At 47.7% G+C, this 19,329-nt stretch overlaps 1 protein-coding gene across 2 annotated transcripts in view; it reads left to right on the top strand.

Annotated features, from left to right (window-relative positions):
• The window catches only part of MED17 (mediator complex subunit 17), a 305,063-nt gene that overhangs the window by 42,108 nt on the left and 243,626 nt on the right, over window positions 1-19,329 (top strand). For both annotated transcript variants that reach the window (XM_075698299.1, XM_075698300.1), the window contains exon 6: window positions 16,020-16,155. In XM_075698299.1, coding sequence (XP_075554414.1) covers window positions 16,020-16,155 — 136 coding nt within the window. The remainder of the gene's footprint in view (window positions 1-16,019; window positions 16,156-19,329) is intronic.

Raw genomic sequence — 19,329 nt, 5'->3', positions numbered from 1 at the left:
ACTTTTGTCTGAGGAGATGATGGCAGTGTCGTCAACGTAAAGGATACAGTCAGAGGACTTTGGGTACATTGGGAGGTCATTAATGTATATTAAAAACAAGAGAGGCCCTAATATAGATCCTTGTGGTACACCAATGTTAGTTGTTTTTGGGTGCGAGTAAGTGCTGGAGATTGATACAGTGTATTCTCTATCTTTCAAATAGTTACGTAGTAATTGCAGTGCCGGGCCAGTTATACCAATAGTCTAATTTAGCAAAAAGGATGTTATGAACAAATGAATCGAATGCTTTAGAAAGGTCAATAAATAATGCGCCAGCGAAATTTCCAGTGTCAATTGCCTGCTGAATCTTGTCTGTTAGAAATATTAATGCCAAATCAGTTGAGTAACATTCCCGAAACCCAAATTGATATGGTGATAGGATGCAAAATTTTGATAAATAGCTTGATAAGCGTGTTACGATTAGTTTTTCGATAATTTTACTGAAGAAAGGAAGTATAGCTATAGGGCAGTAGTTAGATGTTAGACGCTCATCTCCCTTCTTGAAAACAGATTATTTTGGCTTTTTTCAAAGAACTTGGATAGATTCCTGTTTTAAAGATAAGGTTCACTATGTGACAGAATATTCCAGATATTAGGTAAGGTATCGTTTTTATGAGAGATGGGCTGAAGTTATAGAGGCCAGGTCCTGTATTTTTTAGACTGGAAATGACTGTGACTCTGTCTTGAGGTGTTGCGTGATGAAGGAAAAAGCTATGGGGCACACGGGGGTAAGTCTCGGTCAATGAATCTTCGCACTCTTCATTATCTCTAAAAAAGGAATTAATGAAGGAGTTTGCAATGTCCAAGGGATTATCAAGAAGATCCCCCGATTGTATCGTAGTTATTTCGGAATTATGATTCGACCAACCTAAAAAGAGTTTAATACTTTCCAATGCTTTCTGACATCATTACCTGCAGACTTAATTTCATTTTCATAATACGTCGTTTTAGCCTGTTTGAGTAGTTTTCCTAGTAAGTTAGAATATGTATTACACCTTTCGTGAAGTGCTGTGTTAAATGGGCTGTTTTTTTTCTGTAAAGGTTATCTTATTTCCCTAAGCAATTTATCAAACTGGTGGATAACCATGGGTTACGAGGAGCTGAACACGTTTTTTTACAATTCATTAGTACCGTGGAATCTGAAATAGCTTTAGAAAGTATTTGTGAGAATGTATTATAGGCAGTTCCAGGGTTATCACATACCATTACTGGGGACCAGTCTGAAGTGGCAATTAATTCAATAAAAATTGACGAATTAAACTTCTTTCTGGTGAAGCTTGCATCGGTAATGCGAGCAGTAGAAGTTAAGCGCACGAATGTTGGGTAATGATCGGTTATTGAAGCTTCAACAACACCACAGTCAGGGTTAGTAAGAAGATTGGGTACTATGTGGTTGATAAGAGTGCCCTGTTTATCCGTGGGACAACTAGTTGGAAGATTAATGAGGTTTTCATATCCGAACCCATTGCGGCAGCAAATGTAATCATTAAGTAGTGTGTTGGATGTATCTAAAAGCTTAATATTAATATCGCCCATGATAATGACATTTTTTTGTTCGAATGTTAAATTATGTAGCAAATTACCTAGGGCTAAGCAAAACGCGCTTCCAGATGATGAGGGTGAACGATAGATGCAGCCAACTATTAGGTTTTTCTTATCTTGTGAAAAGAATGTATCATCAAATTTGACCCAGACAGATTCACAGTTCGCCACGTTGAGTGTCAAGTCAGATCACCTGTGAAAACGCAACTCTGAGGACACAAAAATAGCAGCACCACCATGATTACTGTTATCACGGTGGTAGTATTCGGCTGAGTACGAAGGAAAGCAATACAAGTTATTGTGGGATGTGGAGAGCCAGGTTTCACTAATGCAAATAACAGAGAAATTATGATGGGTAGATGATAAAAAATTTGTGATGCCATCCATGTTTGTTTTGCAGACTTCGCGCATTGAAATGGATTGGTGAACGGCAGTGCGATGAAAAATAAGCCTCAAGTTCTTCAGGTAAAAAGTACGTAGCCATCGGACAGAATTTAAAAATTGAAAGTTGGAAGGCTTATGCAAAGTTAGGTAATGATAGATAGATCAGAATCGGAAGCGATGCGAAATACCCTACTATCGGGAGATTTCCGCACTTTGATTTGACAATTTTCTGTCCAGATGAATGGCCAACCCTTTTCCTTCTTTAAGGCAAGCGTCCTGGAGAAGAAATGCTTACTGTCTGGCGATAGATTCTCATTGATGAATATCGCGTGCGAGTGCTCTCCTGAAAACCCTATACTTCAGGTATTCATTCGGGCCTTTCGCGCCTTCTTCATGAATTCAGTTTTTTTTGATCGAGAGCAAAACCGCACAATTATATTCTTTTGGCCAGACTTTGCTGGTACGCGATGAACTGTGTCGACATCTGTGGCTGAGACTGTGCAGTTGATTTTGTCGACGATTGCAGTCAGGATTGTGGTACAATCGTCCCCCAGGGTACAGGGCACCCCCTTTATTTCTAAGTTATTTAATCTTGAGTATTGCTCAAGGTCAGCAACTTTCCTTTGAAGGGCCTCGTTTTCTGCTTTCAGAACGCGGTTTGCCGCAGATAACTCAAACTGTTGAGATCGGGTTGACTCGACTACTTTGTTTAGAAGCTTTAGGCTGTCATCCATGTGACCAACTTCAGTTCTGATCGCACCGATGTCTAATCCTGTGTCCTGAAGCTTAGTTTGTATGCTAATAATAAGCCAATCAACTAATTCATTCAAACGATGTTTGAATATAGCTTCTAGCTCGTCCATTCGCTTACAGAGTTCAGCATTTGTCGGCATTACGAGGATGGCTAAATAGTGAGCACAATGGGAGCACAGAAGCAGAGAAAAACGATAGCAGCAGCAGTTGCAGGACTTGAGAAATTCTAAAAAAATATCGAGAGTAATAAAAGCAACCGACCTGTGAAACCAAGGAAGTTTGCTTAGATGCGTGCTTGAGAATGCAACTGCTGCTGCTACAACAGTGATGCTCTCGTCGTGACGGCTTTTATGGCACGAATCCGGACTGCATAGAGTGCAGTTTGAGGGTGGTTTCATCGGAGTGCTCGCCGAGATCAGCAGGGTAGTCAGCGCCGCGCAGGCACGTGTACAATGCAAGGATGACCAGCCAGGTAGTCACCGCAGCTATCCAAGGGACAGCCGATGCAGCTAGCCTGTGAAACCAAGGAAGTTTGCTTAGATGCGTGTTTGAGAATGCAACTTCTGCTGCTACAACCAACTACAGCAGCATTCAAGAGGGCTGCCATCCTTTATGCTGAAGAAGCAAATCACTGCGCAGCGGACCGCAAGTTCAATGTTTCTGAACGGGTGGTGCGAGTGTGGCGACTGCAGCGAAGCGAAATTTTCACCCGTGACAGCAAGTGAAAAATTTCCCACGTGCCGAAGTCTGGATGCTTTCCGGAGCTGTAGGCTAAGCTTGCGGCGTACGTCACTGAAATGCGTGATGGGTCCCTGCAAGTGAAGTGCGACACGGTCATGAAACAAGCCTGGATCTTCGCCTTTTAAGGACCTGCTCCACCGTGAGTATGAGTGGCTGGCGGCAAAAGACAGCAAAATTACGCCAACCGAACCTGTCAAAAGAGCCTCCCTGACAGCTGCGTGTGGTTGGGTGCATTCGGCGTCGGCTGCTGTTCCACAAGATGTCGTGGTGCGGTCGTTTGCCAAATGTGAAATTTCACGGGACAGCGATGCGCTGTGGGACTGTAGCAACGATGTCGATTGCAGCACCAGTGAAGATGAGTAGTCCAATGACCATGTCAGCTACTAATAAATTTTTGTTATCGAACACGCCCTCGGGTATGCTCTCCTTTTCTTTTTTTTTTTTTCCCCTGCGGCACAATATGGGGAGGTCGACTTGTATTTGAGTCGACTTACAATCGTGTAAATATGGTACGTTGTAGCTCCCGTTGGTCTTGCTTTTTTGGCGGTGCCATATTTTGGTTTCGATGGTAAGTTGACCACTTCAGATTTTCAAATTTAAAAAAGTGGTCGACTTACATTCGTGTAAATACGGTAGCCAAGAAAAGCAGGAAGCCAGAGCAAAAATGAATGTCTTTGTTCAAGGACACCTCTGCTTTTTTAGTACTTATCTAGATGGTCCTACTTTGTGGGGTCCTCTCACACCCGTACTCTTGGGACAAAGGAACGACAGTACACAGTAGTGCAAACAATCACAAGGGCATTTATTGCACCTTTCATAGATCAGTGCATGCTAGCCGAGTTGCTATCCACAAAACATGCCGATGGGCGCGCGACAAATCCAGAAGTCCGACTCACCGCGACCGGAAGCGAGCGAATATGTTCGCCCCATGCTGGATCCCAACGCCTGGTCGTTCGCGCGTACTGTCACGCGAATCGTGGCGCGTTCGAAGGCGGCCACGCGAGGCGGTCTCGCAGAAGCATGGGTCGGCGCGCGGGACGTCCTCGCTGTTAGCCGACCCGCCGGGGCAAGAGCCGCTGCACGTGCGGCACGGCCGTCCCCCCCTCCTGTCTCGAACCCAACAGCCCGAGCGCCTTGTCTCCCGGCGCCCGAGTAACCCCGCAGCGACTCGACGCTCGCGCCATCTCTCGCACCGCGCTTGTACCACTCCAACCGCCGCGGGCGCCAGGCCACGCGGCGGGCGAAGCCGCCCTGCAGGAGACGAGCCATGCGGGAAAACTAGATCTCAGGGGAGGCGTGAGAGTCACACATCCCCACAACTTATGGGCATGTGCTTTCACTGATAACAGATATCACATTCTTCCCTTAAACAGCCATTTTAATACCTACTTGCTCTTCCTGAATTCTTCTGTAGTGTACCGTTTGGGAAGGTTTCATATACGGGTGTTTCGTTGCAGTAATGCTGCTGATGACTGGTTGCCTGCAGGTTCTTATCTGCTGCGGAGTTAGGCCCGGTTTTGTTAAGCTTCCTTCCTCCTGTTGGTGGTTGTTGTTGCAGCCTTGGTGGCAGGACCTATGGGGTCTGTTCGTGGTCAGAATTTCTTGGCCCTGACGAGGGTACCCGAGTTAGGTCTCATCGTGGAGAAGATTGGCTTTGCACTTGGCTTCCGTGCTTCAGGAATCTGGAAAACGCCTCTTGAGAGGACAAATCTTGGTAAAGACTTCTTGGCGCTTCTGAGCCTTCTAGACCAATCCCTCCATCATTCTCCTGACAGGTTACTGATGTCGCATTATTGGTGGCTTCAGTCCATGTGCTTGTTTTTCTTGGCCGCAGGTGATCAACGCAAGTCAACTGTAGTCGACACCTTCAACCCTAATGTACGTGACTGGGCTGACAAACTTGTTCAACAGTGCCTTCTTTCCACGGTGTGGTCTTTACGTACACTCCATCAGCCATGGAGAAGGATTCTGTGGATCGTTACGTTGTTTGTATTCTCTGGTCATTCTGCTGTTCTGCAGATTGTAGCTGCAGGGAGCCTCGGAAATGGCACCGTCGGTTTGTAGCTGCAATTTCCGGTGGGGCGCCTGCTCAGCGTATGGTTCACAGCTGCGGCAGCTGAGCTTCCACTTTGTGGGCCACCGTCTCCACTCTCCGTCGTCCCAGAGCATAGCTGGGCTGCTCTCATCTGGTATGTGTCCTTTTCTGGGTCGGCCACGTAGCCGCGCGTGCATTTTTCATGTCTTTTTCATATCTTTCATTGTTTTCAATCGGACACGTCTTTATTTTCTCACTTGTTTTTTCTTTATCTTTTCCTCAGTCTCCTCATGCTTCCTTGTCCGTTTCATATTTTATTCTTTTCCTTCTCCCCATGTCTTTCTTGGCTCATGGCATATTATGCTGGCCTTCGAGTTTTTCCATGTGAAAAACTGCTTCTTCCTCCTTGTATTGGATGTTTCTGCAGTTTTCCTATGTTGGTTTAGAAGAACGATGAAGTTTTCCTATGTTGGTATAGAATGATGGATAGCGCGATGCGAAACATTGGCAACAACCTTAAATTGCAATTTCTGTCCGCATCCCGCTGTGTGTGTGTGTGTGTAAGCCGGGTCCAATCGGCTACCCGTGCCACGAAGATCGCTGCCTGTTGCTGAACAGCACCACGGTACGGCGTGCACAGTGCCCAATGCAAAGGGCGCTCAACTTGAATGTCACCAAGTTTGTCGTGGCATTATCCCCCTCCTTAACGCATCGGCCCGATGCGTGAGAGGAAGTAGGGGTTCCTGTGGGCTCTCACTTTTTTTTTTGTTGTTGTTCATGACTTCTCCTGGTAGGGTTTCATGCGGACAACATTCACAACTTCCGTGGAGTTGCGTCGTCTTGGGCGCTCGTGTCCAGCGGATTTCACTTCGTAAGTGACGTTGCTTATACGACGAAGTATTTCGTAAGGGCCGAAGTATCGGCACAGAAGCTTTTCAGACAGTCCACAGCGTCGCACTGGGGTCCATACCCACACCTTGTCACCGGGCTGGTAATGAGCTTCACTACGGCGCTGGTTGTACCGGCTGGAGTCTATGAGTTGTTGGCGGTGTATTCGGTACCTTGCCATCTGTCGTGCCTCCTCGGCTCGTTGCAAGAAATCATCTAGGTCAGATGAGTTATGGTTTTCTTCATCTAACGGCAACATAGCATCCAAAGTTGTGGTTACTGCTCGGCCGAATACAAGTTCAAACGGGGTGACTCGTGTTGTTTCCTGAACGGCCGTATTCTATGCGAAGGTGATGTATGGCAAAATTTCGTCCCACAGCCTATGTTCAACATCGACATACATCGAAAGCATGTCGGTCAGTGTTCTGTTAAGGCGTTCAGTTAAACCATTTGTCTGAGGGTGGTAAGCCGTAGTTTTCCTATGATCAGTATGTGTCATTTGCAACAAGCATTTCATTAGGTCCGCAGTAAAGGCCGTTCGATGATCGGTAATAACAACTGTGGGAGCGCCATGCCTGAGCACGATATTGTGGACAAAGAATTTTGCAACTTCGACCGCCGTTGCATTGTACAGGGAATCAGTTTCTGCGTAACGGGTCAGATAGTCCGTGGCCACAACTATCCACTTTTTGCCTAAAGATGATGTTGGGAAGGGTCATAATCAGGGTCAGTCATAATCATTTATAGGGTTGTTGCACTGATCATAAAGAACTTCTGCATTGGTCTTTTTATTACTGACCACACTCCAAAATCTTCTTGGATCACCTTTAAGACGGACGGTAAAGTTCGCTAGTAAAACTAATCTTTACTTTGGCCTCCTTATATGTATCATTAGCAATAAAGTAAGCATCCCAACGATCAGCTGTCTTTGTCATCTTAGCAGGCCGAAATAGTCTTCTCTTGTTGAGGGAGTGTTTCAGGCGTGCAGTAAACCATGGAGCATTAGAATTGTTGTGAATCAGCATGCGCCGCTGACACGTGTTTTTGTTAGATTCACCAGCCATGCCTCTTCTGAATCGGCAGTGGCAGCGCTGCGGTGACGTCACAACATAGACTATAAAAGCTTTAATAAAGCGTTCGTTCTTTGCCAACTGCTTCTCGAGTTACTTCAGTGGCGACGATGCTGCCCACCACCGGGCCGTGCCTGCTCCATGGCGGCCCACGCCGGACCACCGGGTTTCGACGAAACGGAAGACAGTTGGGACGCCTACCAGGTGTGTCTGCAGTCCTACTTTGAAGCTTACGATATCGTCGACTCGAAGAAACGACGAGCCCTGTTAACGGCAGCCTTAAGCACGGCAACAGTCGGCATAATAACGGTACGGTGCACGCCGGTGAAGATTCAAGACCTTACCTACGAGAAGCTGCTTGAACTGCTGGCAGAACACTTTGCGCCACAGGGCAATGAAATAGCGGAGTCCTACAAGTTCTTCACCAGATGCCAGCGTCCCGACGAGGCAATGAAGGTCTTCATTGTAGAAATTTGGAAGAAGGCCTGCAGTTTCAACTTTGGCGAGGCACGGGACAGGATGCTACGAGACAGACTTGTTTGTGGTCTACGTGATGACGGCGTTCGTCAGGAGCTTTTGGCCAGACCTTTGCTGACGCTGAAAGAAGCCGAAGATATAGTGTTAGCAGCAGAGATGGCAGCTCTCAACGTTGATCACATGGAGAGGACACAGGATTATGGCGACGTTCATGCCGTGAGGAGCAAGGTGCAAGGTCAACCGTATTACCACAAGACTCATCCGAGCACTTCTCGACCAAGCGAAGACGTTGTTTGCCCGTGCTGTGGTAGCACTAAGCACAAGGCAGCAAAGTGCAAGTTTCACCGGGCGGAGTGTTTTCGCTGCCGACGTAAAGGGCACCTAGCTAAGATGTGTGTATGGAAACAAGGGGTTGCCCTTTGTGAGGAGCATTCTTCAGAGAGCGACGGCAACGAACTTTGTCTACTGAGTTTGTACACAACATCGGTAAACTTGGTCAAGCCTGTGGTTCGCACCCTCTGCTGGAGCGGAATTCCGCTGACAATGCAAGTGGACACCGGATCGCCTGTCTCCATCATTGCATGGAAAACATACTGCAAGCATCGGCATGCTTGGCCTGCGCTCTGCGAGACGTCCTTGCAGTTGTCCTGCTTTCTTGGCAAGCTTCCCGTGAGGGGTCAGCCGAAACTTCCGGTCTCATACGCAGGAAAGACGCTAGATGCAACTCTAACCGTACTGCAATGCGATGGCCCGAACTTGTGCGGGCGAGATGTTTTTGGCGCATTTGAGCGTAGCGGAAGGCCCATCTTCAGCATTCTCGGCGAGAAAACCTCCGGTGAGCAAAATGTCCCTGACAGTACTTTGGTTAGCGCACTCTTAGAGGAGTTCGGCGATTTGCTTACGCCAGGTCTAGGGCTAATTGATGGCCCCGCAGTCCATTTGCGGTTGCGGAAAAATGCGATGCCATGGTTCTGCAAAGCACGTTCTGTACCGTATGCAATGCGGGAGCAAGTGTCAAATGAAATAGACTTGTTAAGCATGGCATTCTCTCGCCTGTCGGCAGTGCAGAGTGGGCCACGCCTTTGGTTCCCGTTATCAAAAAGAATGGTTCCATTAGATTGTGTGGCGATTTTAAGGTGACCGCAAATGCTGCATGTGTCACGGAGCAGTACCCATCGCCAAAAATAAGGGATATCTTTGCAAACCTAAATGGTAGTGAAGTATTCAGCACCATCGACTTGAAGGATGCTTACAGTCAGTTGCCGCTTGACGAGGAAACGAAGAAGATATTGGTCGTAAACACTCCGAAAGGCCTGTTTTGCTTTAATAGGCTTCCTTTTGGTGTAGCCTCTGCTCCTGCGATTTTTCAGAGACTTATGGACGGCATCCTGCAAGGCATTCCAGGCATTCAAGTATATTTGGATGATGTGGTAGTCGCGGAGAAATGCGGCAACTGCGAGACGCTGCGTGAAGTTTTCAGACGTTTCTGGCAACACGGTGTCAAGCTGAATCCTCAGAAATGCAAGTTCCGACAAGCATAACTTGAATTTCTGGGGCATCGTATAAATACGAACGGATTGTTACCTAAGATGGACAACATTGCTGCAATAATGAAAATGCTGAAGCCAACCGGTGTTGCGGAAATACGGGCGTGTTTGGGCTTCGTGACCTACTACCACTCATTTCTGGGAAACTTGGCTACTGTTCTAGAGCCGCTGCATGAACTGCTAAGAAAGAACACACGCTGACAGTGGGGAGCGAGACAAGATGACGCGTTACGAGCAACAAAGTGGCTGCTAGAGGAAGCTAAGTTCTTGACGCAGTACGATCCAAGTAAGCCGCTTATCTTGGAAACTGATGCGTCGTGTGGCGTCGGCGCAGTGCTATATCACAGAGTAAATGGGCAAGATCGACCAATTGGGTTTCGGTCGCGAACGCTTTCAGCTGCTGAGCGTAATTATGCGGAAGTTGAAAGAGAGGCATTGGCAGTTGTCTTCGGGGTTACAAAGTTCCGAGAATATCTGCTCGGGAATCATTTCACGCTTGTTACAGATCACAAACCTCTTCTGAGCCTTTTCAGCCCCGACAAGCCCGTTCCCGCCATGGCCGCTGCCCGGATTCAGCGTTGGTCCCTCTTGCTAAGCGCCTACAACTACAACATTCAGTTCAAGCCAGGAAAGACGTTGATTCCTGCAGACACCCTCAGCCGTTTACCGGTGCGGCAGGAGCATAACAACACTGAGGCTGCAGAAGATGACGCTCGTGAGTATGTTCTTCTGACCGATCACCTCAATACCTGTCCTCTGTCGGCGAGCGATTGGCTAAAATGACTGCTGACGACAGCGACCTCGTGCAAGTGCGCGATTACATGCAGAATGGCTGGCCACGGTACTTGCAACCGGCTCAGGAGCCGTTACGCATGTACATACATGCACAGGAAAGACGAACTGACGTACAGCCACGGAATTGTGTACTGGGGCCATCGAGCAGTTATTCCAACAAGTGCGCGGCAGTCAATGCTGCGTATGCTGCATGATGCACATCAAAGGATAACGGCTATGAAGAACCTGGCACGTTCTGTTTTCTGGTACCCAGGGCTCGATCGGGACATTGAGAAGCTGGTCAACGCGTGTCCGACATGCATAGAATGGGGCAGCATGCCTCCTGCCCGACAACCCGTGCCTTGGCCGGACACAGAGGAGCCATGGTCTAGGGTCCATGTCGATATTGCGGGTCCTGTGGAAGGTAACATGTTGTTGATCGTGGTTGATTCCCATACGAAATGGATCGAGGTTACCGCCATGAAGACCGCCAGTTCGGCAAAGACAATTGAAGCACTGCAGACTATGTTCAGTCGGTTCGGTTTGCCGAGGACCCTGGTGACGGACAACGGGCCGCAGTTTACTAGCGAAGAGTTCAGGGCATTTATGAAGCGCACTGGCATCGCTCATTTGCGGACAGCTCCCTACAAACTGGCCTGGTATAATGGCCTGGCGGAAAGAGCAGTACGAACTGTCAAACAGGGGTTAAACAAAAACACACGTGTCAGTTTGCAAGCTCGGCTGGACCACATTCTTTCGCATTATCGGCGCACTCCCTTGCCAAATAGCCAAACCCCAGCTTCTATGCTTCTAGGATATCAGCCACGTTCTTTATTGCACAACATCGTGTCACGACCATTCCCTTCTGCAGGTGCGTGCAACAGTGGCCCACCGCTGAACAAAGACGTCTGGTTCAAGAACTACGGAGTGGGTGACAAATGGAAACCAGGCGCGGTAGAGTCCACCGAAGGCTCGCAAGTGGCAATGGTAAAGACTGCAGATGGGGAGCAACATCACCGCCACCTCGACCAGCTAAAAACCAGTGGGACCAGCGTGGGAGGAGAAGCGGTGGAGCCCGAGGCCCCTATGCAAGTACCAACGACTAAAGGCAGCCAGAACGCCGCGGCAGACTCGCAGTCTCAAGGACACGACAGCAGTCAGTCAGGCTCAAGTAGGCGCCGGCATTTGAACGCCGGCATTCGAACGCCGTCAGACGGACGGGCCGAAGCCGAGGTTGCTACCAGTGAGCCGCAAGTGATTGACCGGGCTGAAGTGACACTGCGTAGGTCAAAGCGGAAGCACCGGCCCCCGGACCGCTTCACTCCTTAAGGGAGAAGAATTGTTGCGATTCAGCATGCGCCGCTGACACGTGTTTGTTTTGTTAAATTCACCGGCCATGCCTCTTGTGAATTGGCAGTGGATGCGGTGACGTCACAAGATAAAGACTATAAAAGGTACACTAACCTTTAATAAAGCATTCGTTCTTTGCCAACTGCTTCTCGAGTTACTTCAAGAATTCAATTGAATAGGTTTTTCAGGAATGTGCACAGTAATTATCACAGTAACTTTTTCTTTGAATAGCCCAATTTTATACGATGGACCAGGTTTGAAAACTTGGAATATAATCAGCAATAAATTTTTTCAGCTTACTGTTTATAACAACTAAGTCACCATTTTTGTAATCACGAAATAATTAAGCACTGTGAAGAACTGTCACATGTAGGCGAAGAGCCATTGGACCAGTTAATAGCCAGAAAGGTAAAATCGCCATGAAGACAGAAGATTACGGAAAGCATGTGACAAGCTCGTTTAGTGCATCATGCAAGTCGGCACAAAATATAACGAGAATGTGGCGGTTGATAGGAGGCACAGAAGATAAAACTCTTGCATTCACTAACTACATGCGTGCATACGAGTTTCAGAAGTGAAGTAATATTCACAGTTCTTGAAACCAGACAATCATGCACAGCTATTAACGCACGTACACATGACTGCAAGTTACGATCACAGCGGATAAAATGTGTAATCGCATAAATCCTCAGGAAGCGGTAGCAGGTAACAATTAGTCTTGAGTACTTGATTGAGTGTTACTCTGTAGTCTCTGAAAGTTCTGATTCCACCACCACTCTTAAGAGCCAGTACGACGAAAGTCACCCACTTGCTCGTAGCAACTTTTCTTAAGGTGCATTGACTTTCCGGCTTTTGAAGTTCTTCACTCACTGCCTCTTAAGTAGCGAAACGCATAGACCTGGCTTTGCGGAAAACAGGCGTACAATTTGGATCTATGGCTATTTTGGCTCTCCTGTAGGCGCTTTCAAAACTGCTTTTGTTTGCTTGCATTTAGTCCGCGAAAACCATTGCTGAACGCACCTTCAGGCATCAATATGACTGCTGCGCCCGTATCCAAAAGCCTAATAGTCAAAGCTAACATAATGAGAATACAGTAAAAGCTCATGAATTCGAATTCCGCAGGGATAGTACAAAAATTCTAATTGTGCATAATTCGAACTAATGAAAGTCAGAGAAAAAAAATCTCTTGGTTAAGGCACGTATATAGTCCGACGTGGCGTGAACATGCACGCAAACATGTTATGTCACGTTGGCGTGAACAGCAATGTCTATACTTCGCAGCACTGGCGCAGCCAACGTAACCGGGCACAGCCAGTGTGGTCTGATGTGCTCGACGTCAAGATGGTTCTTGCTCTATCCGCGCGTTCGTTGCACCGACGGCACAAAGAAAAAAGAATATTGCAGTTTTGCCTGAAAAGCGAAGCATTGATTGTGATAGCAAATTAGTAGATAGCTATACGAACTAAGGATAGTTTTATCGGCCGTATAAGCACGTAAACATTCTCTTACTAAATTAACAAGTACACTGTCATGCACGCACAGATATACATGAACACATCTCACTCAATGATTGCGGAAACTTGCTTAAAAACGCTGGAGTGAGGAGTCGCAGCAGTAACAGCGAGCGAATAGACCTTCGTACAGCTCTCGCTTCAGTGCCAACGAAACGTAGAAAGCACATTGCATACGAAGCTACCGGTACTATGTGCACTATGCAAACATTGCAGATCGCTTTGAAGATGAGGCCCATGCGGGTGTGTACTTTGGCCACGTCGCAGATCGCTTTCAAGATACGGCGCAGCCAGCAGCCGCTGGTGAAAAATGTCCCCCTCCCTCCCTCCGCCTCTCCCCCATGAGCGCTACAGGAGAGGGTGCACATCCGCCCCGCCTTCCTCGCACGCTTTCGCTCACACATACAGCATTACAGCTCAGGGCGACGATTTTATCGCCCTTGAGCTTTGTACAGAACTTCACGGAAGAGAAGCAATCTGCATCAGAGGCGCTGGCCATACCTGGTCAGGTGCAAACACGTCTCTCTCCAGTTGGGCCTAAACAAAGGGCTGCAGATGGACAGAGCAAGGCTGCGTGGCGACGCCAGTGTCGCCAACATGCTCTCCCGCACTAGCACTCTCCCCGTCCACGATGGCGTGGAGTGCAAATTATCATTGACAGTGCGGATTTCAGTGTGAATTGGTGGGATGTGTTACATATTGCTTTCAATACATTGCTGGATGGACTGCGGCGGCTACTTGGAATTATCCGAAATTTCGAATTAACGAGCTGTGAATTAATGAGCTTTTACTGTAGTTGTTAGCTGAGTTAATTCTTTCGTAGCTAAGACGAGTTCTGAACAGCTGAACTGACGAAATAAAGGACTGAGGAAGGCGGACAGGGGTGTCGCTGTTTCTTAGTCCTTTATTTTTTCAGTTGAGCTCTTCAAGACTCGTCTTAGCTTAAATAATGAGAATGCGAGGTCACGCCCGGCACACAAACAATTTAAAATGGGTGTAGAGCTCTGGAGATGAACCAAAAGTAATATTTCGAGCTGTCCAAGAAAGGCAGGAAAGGCTGCTGTTTGTCCCCTTACTTTGCTTGAGAGGCTGTGCACATGCATGTTAACTTGCGCATGCGAGTAACTTGTCAACATGATCACTGCACGTTGTCAGGGTTGTAGAGGTCGATCCCGCCGCTGGCATCCAGTTGTAGGAGTTGTAGGTGGTAGGGAGGAACTTGGGAGGACAGGACTAGGCGTAAGGGGTTTCTTTACAGTATTTACATTTTAAACAAGAGATACATTCGACAGTCTAGCGTGGCTCCCAAATGGAGCACCAAGACGAGCATACAGCACACAGCTTACGAGCATGATGATGAGTACATTGACGAGCACGCAGCTCACGAGCACGATCACAGAGCACGAGCACCCCGCAGCGTGGCCGCCAGTTGTCCATTGTCTTGTGTCCTGTAGTCGCCATGAGTGTCAGCAGACTGTGACGAATCCTGGGGCCCACGTACCGCAAAGCACCCTTTTGTTAGGGAAGCTTTTCTTGCTGCAGAGAGACCCTGTCGGCGGTGGCAAGTTCAGTAACAATAGTTGGTCCGCTGATCCCGTTTAGTCACAACGGCGCCTTGAGGTTCCTACGAAGTGAGTCACTGCAGCAATTGTGATAGGCTTCCACGGTTCTCTTCGGGGAAGCTCGCAACCCTCGCAGCTGCAGTTGGCTGAGAAAACTTGCATGTTGCCACCTCGGCAGGCCATTCCTAACAACGGATGCTCTCTCTGTAGACTGTTGCCAGCGGACTGGTGGCATTGCTCCTTTGTAAATCACGGCTGCTGCTGATGTCTTGCCGAATAGCTCGCACTCACAGAAAACAAAAAAGAATTGAATTGCTGAACCCTAACCACCGTCCTAACAACCGTTAGGCCACAGTCACATGCGTGCTTATAGCATTGTGCCGCGCCAAATAGCTCTTCAAGAAGGTCGCTGTGTGTGTCGCATTGCAGGAAGATGCAGAAATGAAATGGCCAAATGAAATGGTCATAGATTTCAAGATGTGCATAATTTTTTTTGAATGCCGAGGAGGATGTCATCTTCTTTGAGAGAATACCTTTACATCCCACTTGATAGCTCCACATGCCAACTACAGTCTGGCTGGTATTGTTACCAAGTTATACTTACCAAGCTCTTAGGTCAGACCTGGTTCTTGTGCCAATAAATCCAACATCATCATTGCTCGCCAAGTTTAAGGGCTGGCTTAGGCCTCTCTGCCTAGATACTACGAGTGCAACTGGTGCTGCTTCTAGAGGCTGATACGTGTTGGTCACCATTACATGTCATTTCACTTTGTAACTTATCGGGGTAGGGTAAAGAATGCAGAGGTTTTCCTTGAAGCTATTGCATGTTTGCTCAGTGAGCTCTTCATGAAATCCACCTTTGGCTGCTTTAGTTCAGCTGGCTAAAACTGGAGGCCCCTCTATTGGGTACATTTGGGGTTTTATGTTTCAGAATCCAAGCACAGTTACTGGCCACAAGTGGGGAGGGGGTGTCTGCTAATTATCCCATCGTGTGTTGACAACAGAACTAATTGCATAAGGCCACTTTTCTTTCAGGACCACATTAAAAAAACAAAAGCTTACCAAACAGCACTTCTTTAGTGCCAGATTTTTAATTTTGAGCTTTTTATTGGATGATAAATGGCGAAGCATTAAACTTGATTTTGCTAATCAGTGGTAGCATTCAGTTAGCACTAGCAGACCTGGAGCATGAACTAAAATTTCAGAACTGGTATGACTGAAGAACTGCAGCCAAATTTGCTGTGTGGACGAGGGATGGGAAAAGTGAGACTTGTTTGGGAGATCCTTGTTTTTCTAAATCCACCAAGGTGGTGTGCCGCATTGTTTGCCATGCTGTTCACGCGCAGGTCAGCCCTGACGGAGGTGAGCGTGCTGTGTGATGTGCTGGGTATTGCCCGCCAGAAGCATTACCTGGTGCTGGACCCAGTCTCTCAGGAACCATCAGAGCACCGACCCGTGGCTGTGCTGGTTGCCAAAAAAAAGGTTGCCCTCTTCACTACTGCCTTCGTCCTGCCAGTTTCCCTTGGTTTCATTTTCAGTTTGATTCGTAAAAAATGTGATTTCATAGAAATGTGACTCGTAAAAAAGTGATTCGTTTCACTTCAATGTAAGTCGGCATACAACAGTAGGTTGCAGAGCAGCAAACTTGCTGTATTCCAGGTGATTGGTTTTCTGGCATATTTAGAGGCAAGAGACGCAGCACTACGCAATATGCTAGCTGTGGTCGGGTCGGCGTCCTTTTACACCCATCCCCCCCCTGGCTTAGAAAGGGCAGAAACAAGTCGTACAAGTAATAACATAGTCATTATTTTTTATTACGAACTTTATTCCAAGCCCTTTCTTTAATATTAAAAAGTGAATTCTTTTAGGTTTCTTTATAAAAAGATTGTTGTTGTTTTACTTTCAGGCGTTTTCTATTTTCACCACTGCGGCGTCCCGAGCACACAACCCAATGCTGCTCTTGTCCCAGTTCAAAAACTCTTACGTTCCTCCGAACCCAAGAGCAACCGGCGCAACGTGGCTTGAGGGCCCAAAATTTTGGGGCCCCACTTCTATAAATCTTTATGGGTGGCAAGCATTCCACGACAACTTGCGGCCCATTATTGCAATGGCCACACTACCTAGGCAGTGCTTCATCGGGCGTCGGCAACTGCAGTTACGGTTTGGTGCCAAATCGACGCAAATCTATTCGCATCAGCCACACGACACTCGGAGAGCTGACAAACTGCTTTGCAAACAACGAAAGGGAATGAACGGCACAGGAACAACGTTTAGTTCAACTTGCTCTTGGGCTAGTTGGTAATTTGTCATGGTGAAGTAATTAGGTGCACATTCTTATATTCATGCACAAATGCATACACTCGGGAGCACTCCCACACTGTGTGTAAATGCCGGAGGGAAAAATTGCACCTCATTACTTTGCTATGGCAACGAAGTTCTTTGCGGCTGCCACCTTTGAAACACTCCGTACGGCGGCCTCTTGTTCCCGATGCTGTTCGTTGACGCACATCGGTATCTTTTTGTAGCTTCTAGCAACCCCTCACAGGACAATAGCTTTGGATTTAATCGGTGGGCACTCAAGTGTCATGGCCAGTTATATGCATTTGCACAGTTGGCGGATGAACTAGGAGGGGGGTGAACGAGCATCGTGTGAACTTGCCGTGATCCTTTCGATTTCAGAACCTGAAAGGTGGCAAATAACGCCGAACCTGACAATAAAATCGGCCCCGACAGTGCCTAAACGGAGATAGTCACGTGATGCGTGGTCCTTCCATCTGTTGCACAGATTGGCCTTGCAATAACTCACCTGCTGTAAAGTTGGGACAGCCCTTCTGTATTTTGGATAAAAATTGGAAAGCAAAACTTTCTACGCAAAACACAGGTCCACTATTAAACAGAGAACATCATTGGTATTCAGTACAACGGGAAGTCACTGATTAATTTCAGAGAAAAAAAAAGCACTTGAATATATTGTTAAGTTGCAGAAGTCACATATAAAGATGTATTTACAATACTTACACTCGAGACAATGATGCATTAACAACATGGCTGTAGAGACCGATTCCACCCCTACACGTCAAATCGTCTTCTTCTGACTGGCGCCACTCTTGGTTGCATCGTAACATAACCCCTGCTTGTAAAGGCACCATCTGGGTGCTAACTATAAGTGAGGTGAACTCGCAGCAAAGCAAGGCTTCAGACGGGACGCATGCACAACGTCCGTGGGGGCAGGCGAGTCCAGCGGAGTGATCTCGTAGTTCACATTGACGAGCTGATGCAATATTGTATAGGGCCCTGTGTCGCGCAGCAGCAGCTTTTCAGACAAGTCGATGCGGTGACATGTCATCTATAGGAGGACAACGGAGCCAGGAGGCAAATCGAACGCCCCGATGTCAGCTGTTGTACAGGATATTCTGCGTGGCCCGAGACTTGGTGAGCTGGTAGCTGGCAATCTGACGTGCCGTGTGAGCCTGGGTGAAGATGTCTTGTGCATATTCAGCGGCAGTGTTCGTCGAGAAAGGAAGCAGCTTGTCAAAGGGCAACGAAGGGTGGCGGCTGAACAGAAGGTAAAAGGGTGAAAAGCCAGCAGTCACGTGACGGGACGAATTATAGGCGAAAGTAGCAAAGGGCAACATGCTATCCTAATCACTGTGGTTGTCGGAAACCACAGTGATTAGCATTTCTGTCAACGTGCAATTGAGCTGCTCCGTCAGTTCATTTGTGTAGGGGCGGTAAGCGGTGGAAAGCTTATGCTCGGCAGAACAGAAGCGAAGTAGGTCTTCAACTACTCGGGACAAGAAGGTGCGGCCGCAATCATTGAGGAGCTGCGGGGTTGCGCCGTAATGGAGAATGACGTTAAGTAAAAGGAAATCTGCTACCTTAGTTGCACAGCTTGTGCGTAAATCTTGCGTGATCGCGTACCGGGTCGCGATTTCAATGTTGGAAAAGGACCGAGCTTATTGAGACCGACGCGAAAGAATGGCTCTGAGTGCACGCCGATGGGGTGGAGGCATTCAGTGGGAAGCACAGCAAGTTTTTTGCAGCGCAGACAGAGTGCACAGGCTGTAACGTAGCGGTGCACAGAGCGGTACAGACCTGACCAGTAGAAGCGGTGTCGTACACAGTCGTTAGTACGCAAAACGCCGAGATGACCTGCAGTAAGGGCGTCATGCAACTGCTCAAGTACTTGTGGACTGAGATCACGTGGTACAACAAGTAATAATTCTGGACCTTCAGCTGCAACGGTAGAGAATGTTGTTGCGGAGCACGAACATGCGCAGCGTGGGCTCTAAATGTACAGAATTGAGACGATCGACGAGAACAGGTACGCAGTCATCTTGCCGTTGTTCAGAGTGGATGTCCTGCAGATCAGAAATGGCCAGGACGCAAGAGTCTGTGCCATTTGCATTATATTCAGTGCTGTCGACAGCATGACAAGAGAGGCAGTCGGCGTCCTTGCGGAAACGGCCTGACTTGTGGCATTTCAGATCACAACATACCGCTATGCTTGTTGCCTCTGGACTGCTCAATAAGAACGCGTTGTAATACGTCTATAGTACCCAACTTCGAGAAGGCGGATGACGCCAGCATACTAACCCACCTTGCTCACGAATTTCAAGCTTTTACTGAAATAACCTCCGACCCGTCAATCGATGT

Source organism: Dermacentor variabilis, chromosome 7 (assembly GCF_050947875.1).
Source record: "Dermacentor variabilis isolate Ectoservices chromosome 7, ASM5094787v1, whole genome shotgun sequence".
Lineage (NCBI taxonomy): Eukaryota > Metazoa > Arthropoda > Arachnida > Ixodida > Ixodidae > Dermacentor > Dermacentor variabilis.
This window is presented reverse-complemented; position numbering and strand designations above follow the sequence as displayed.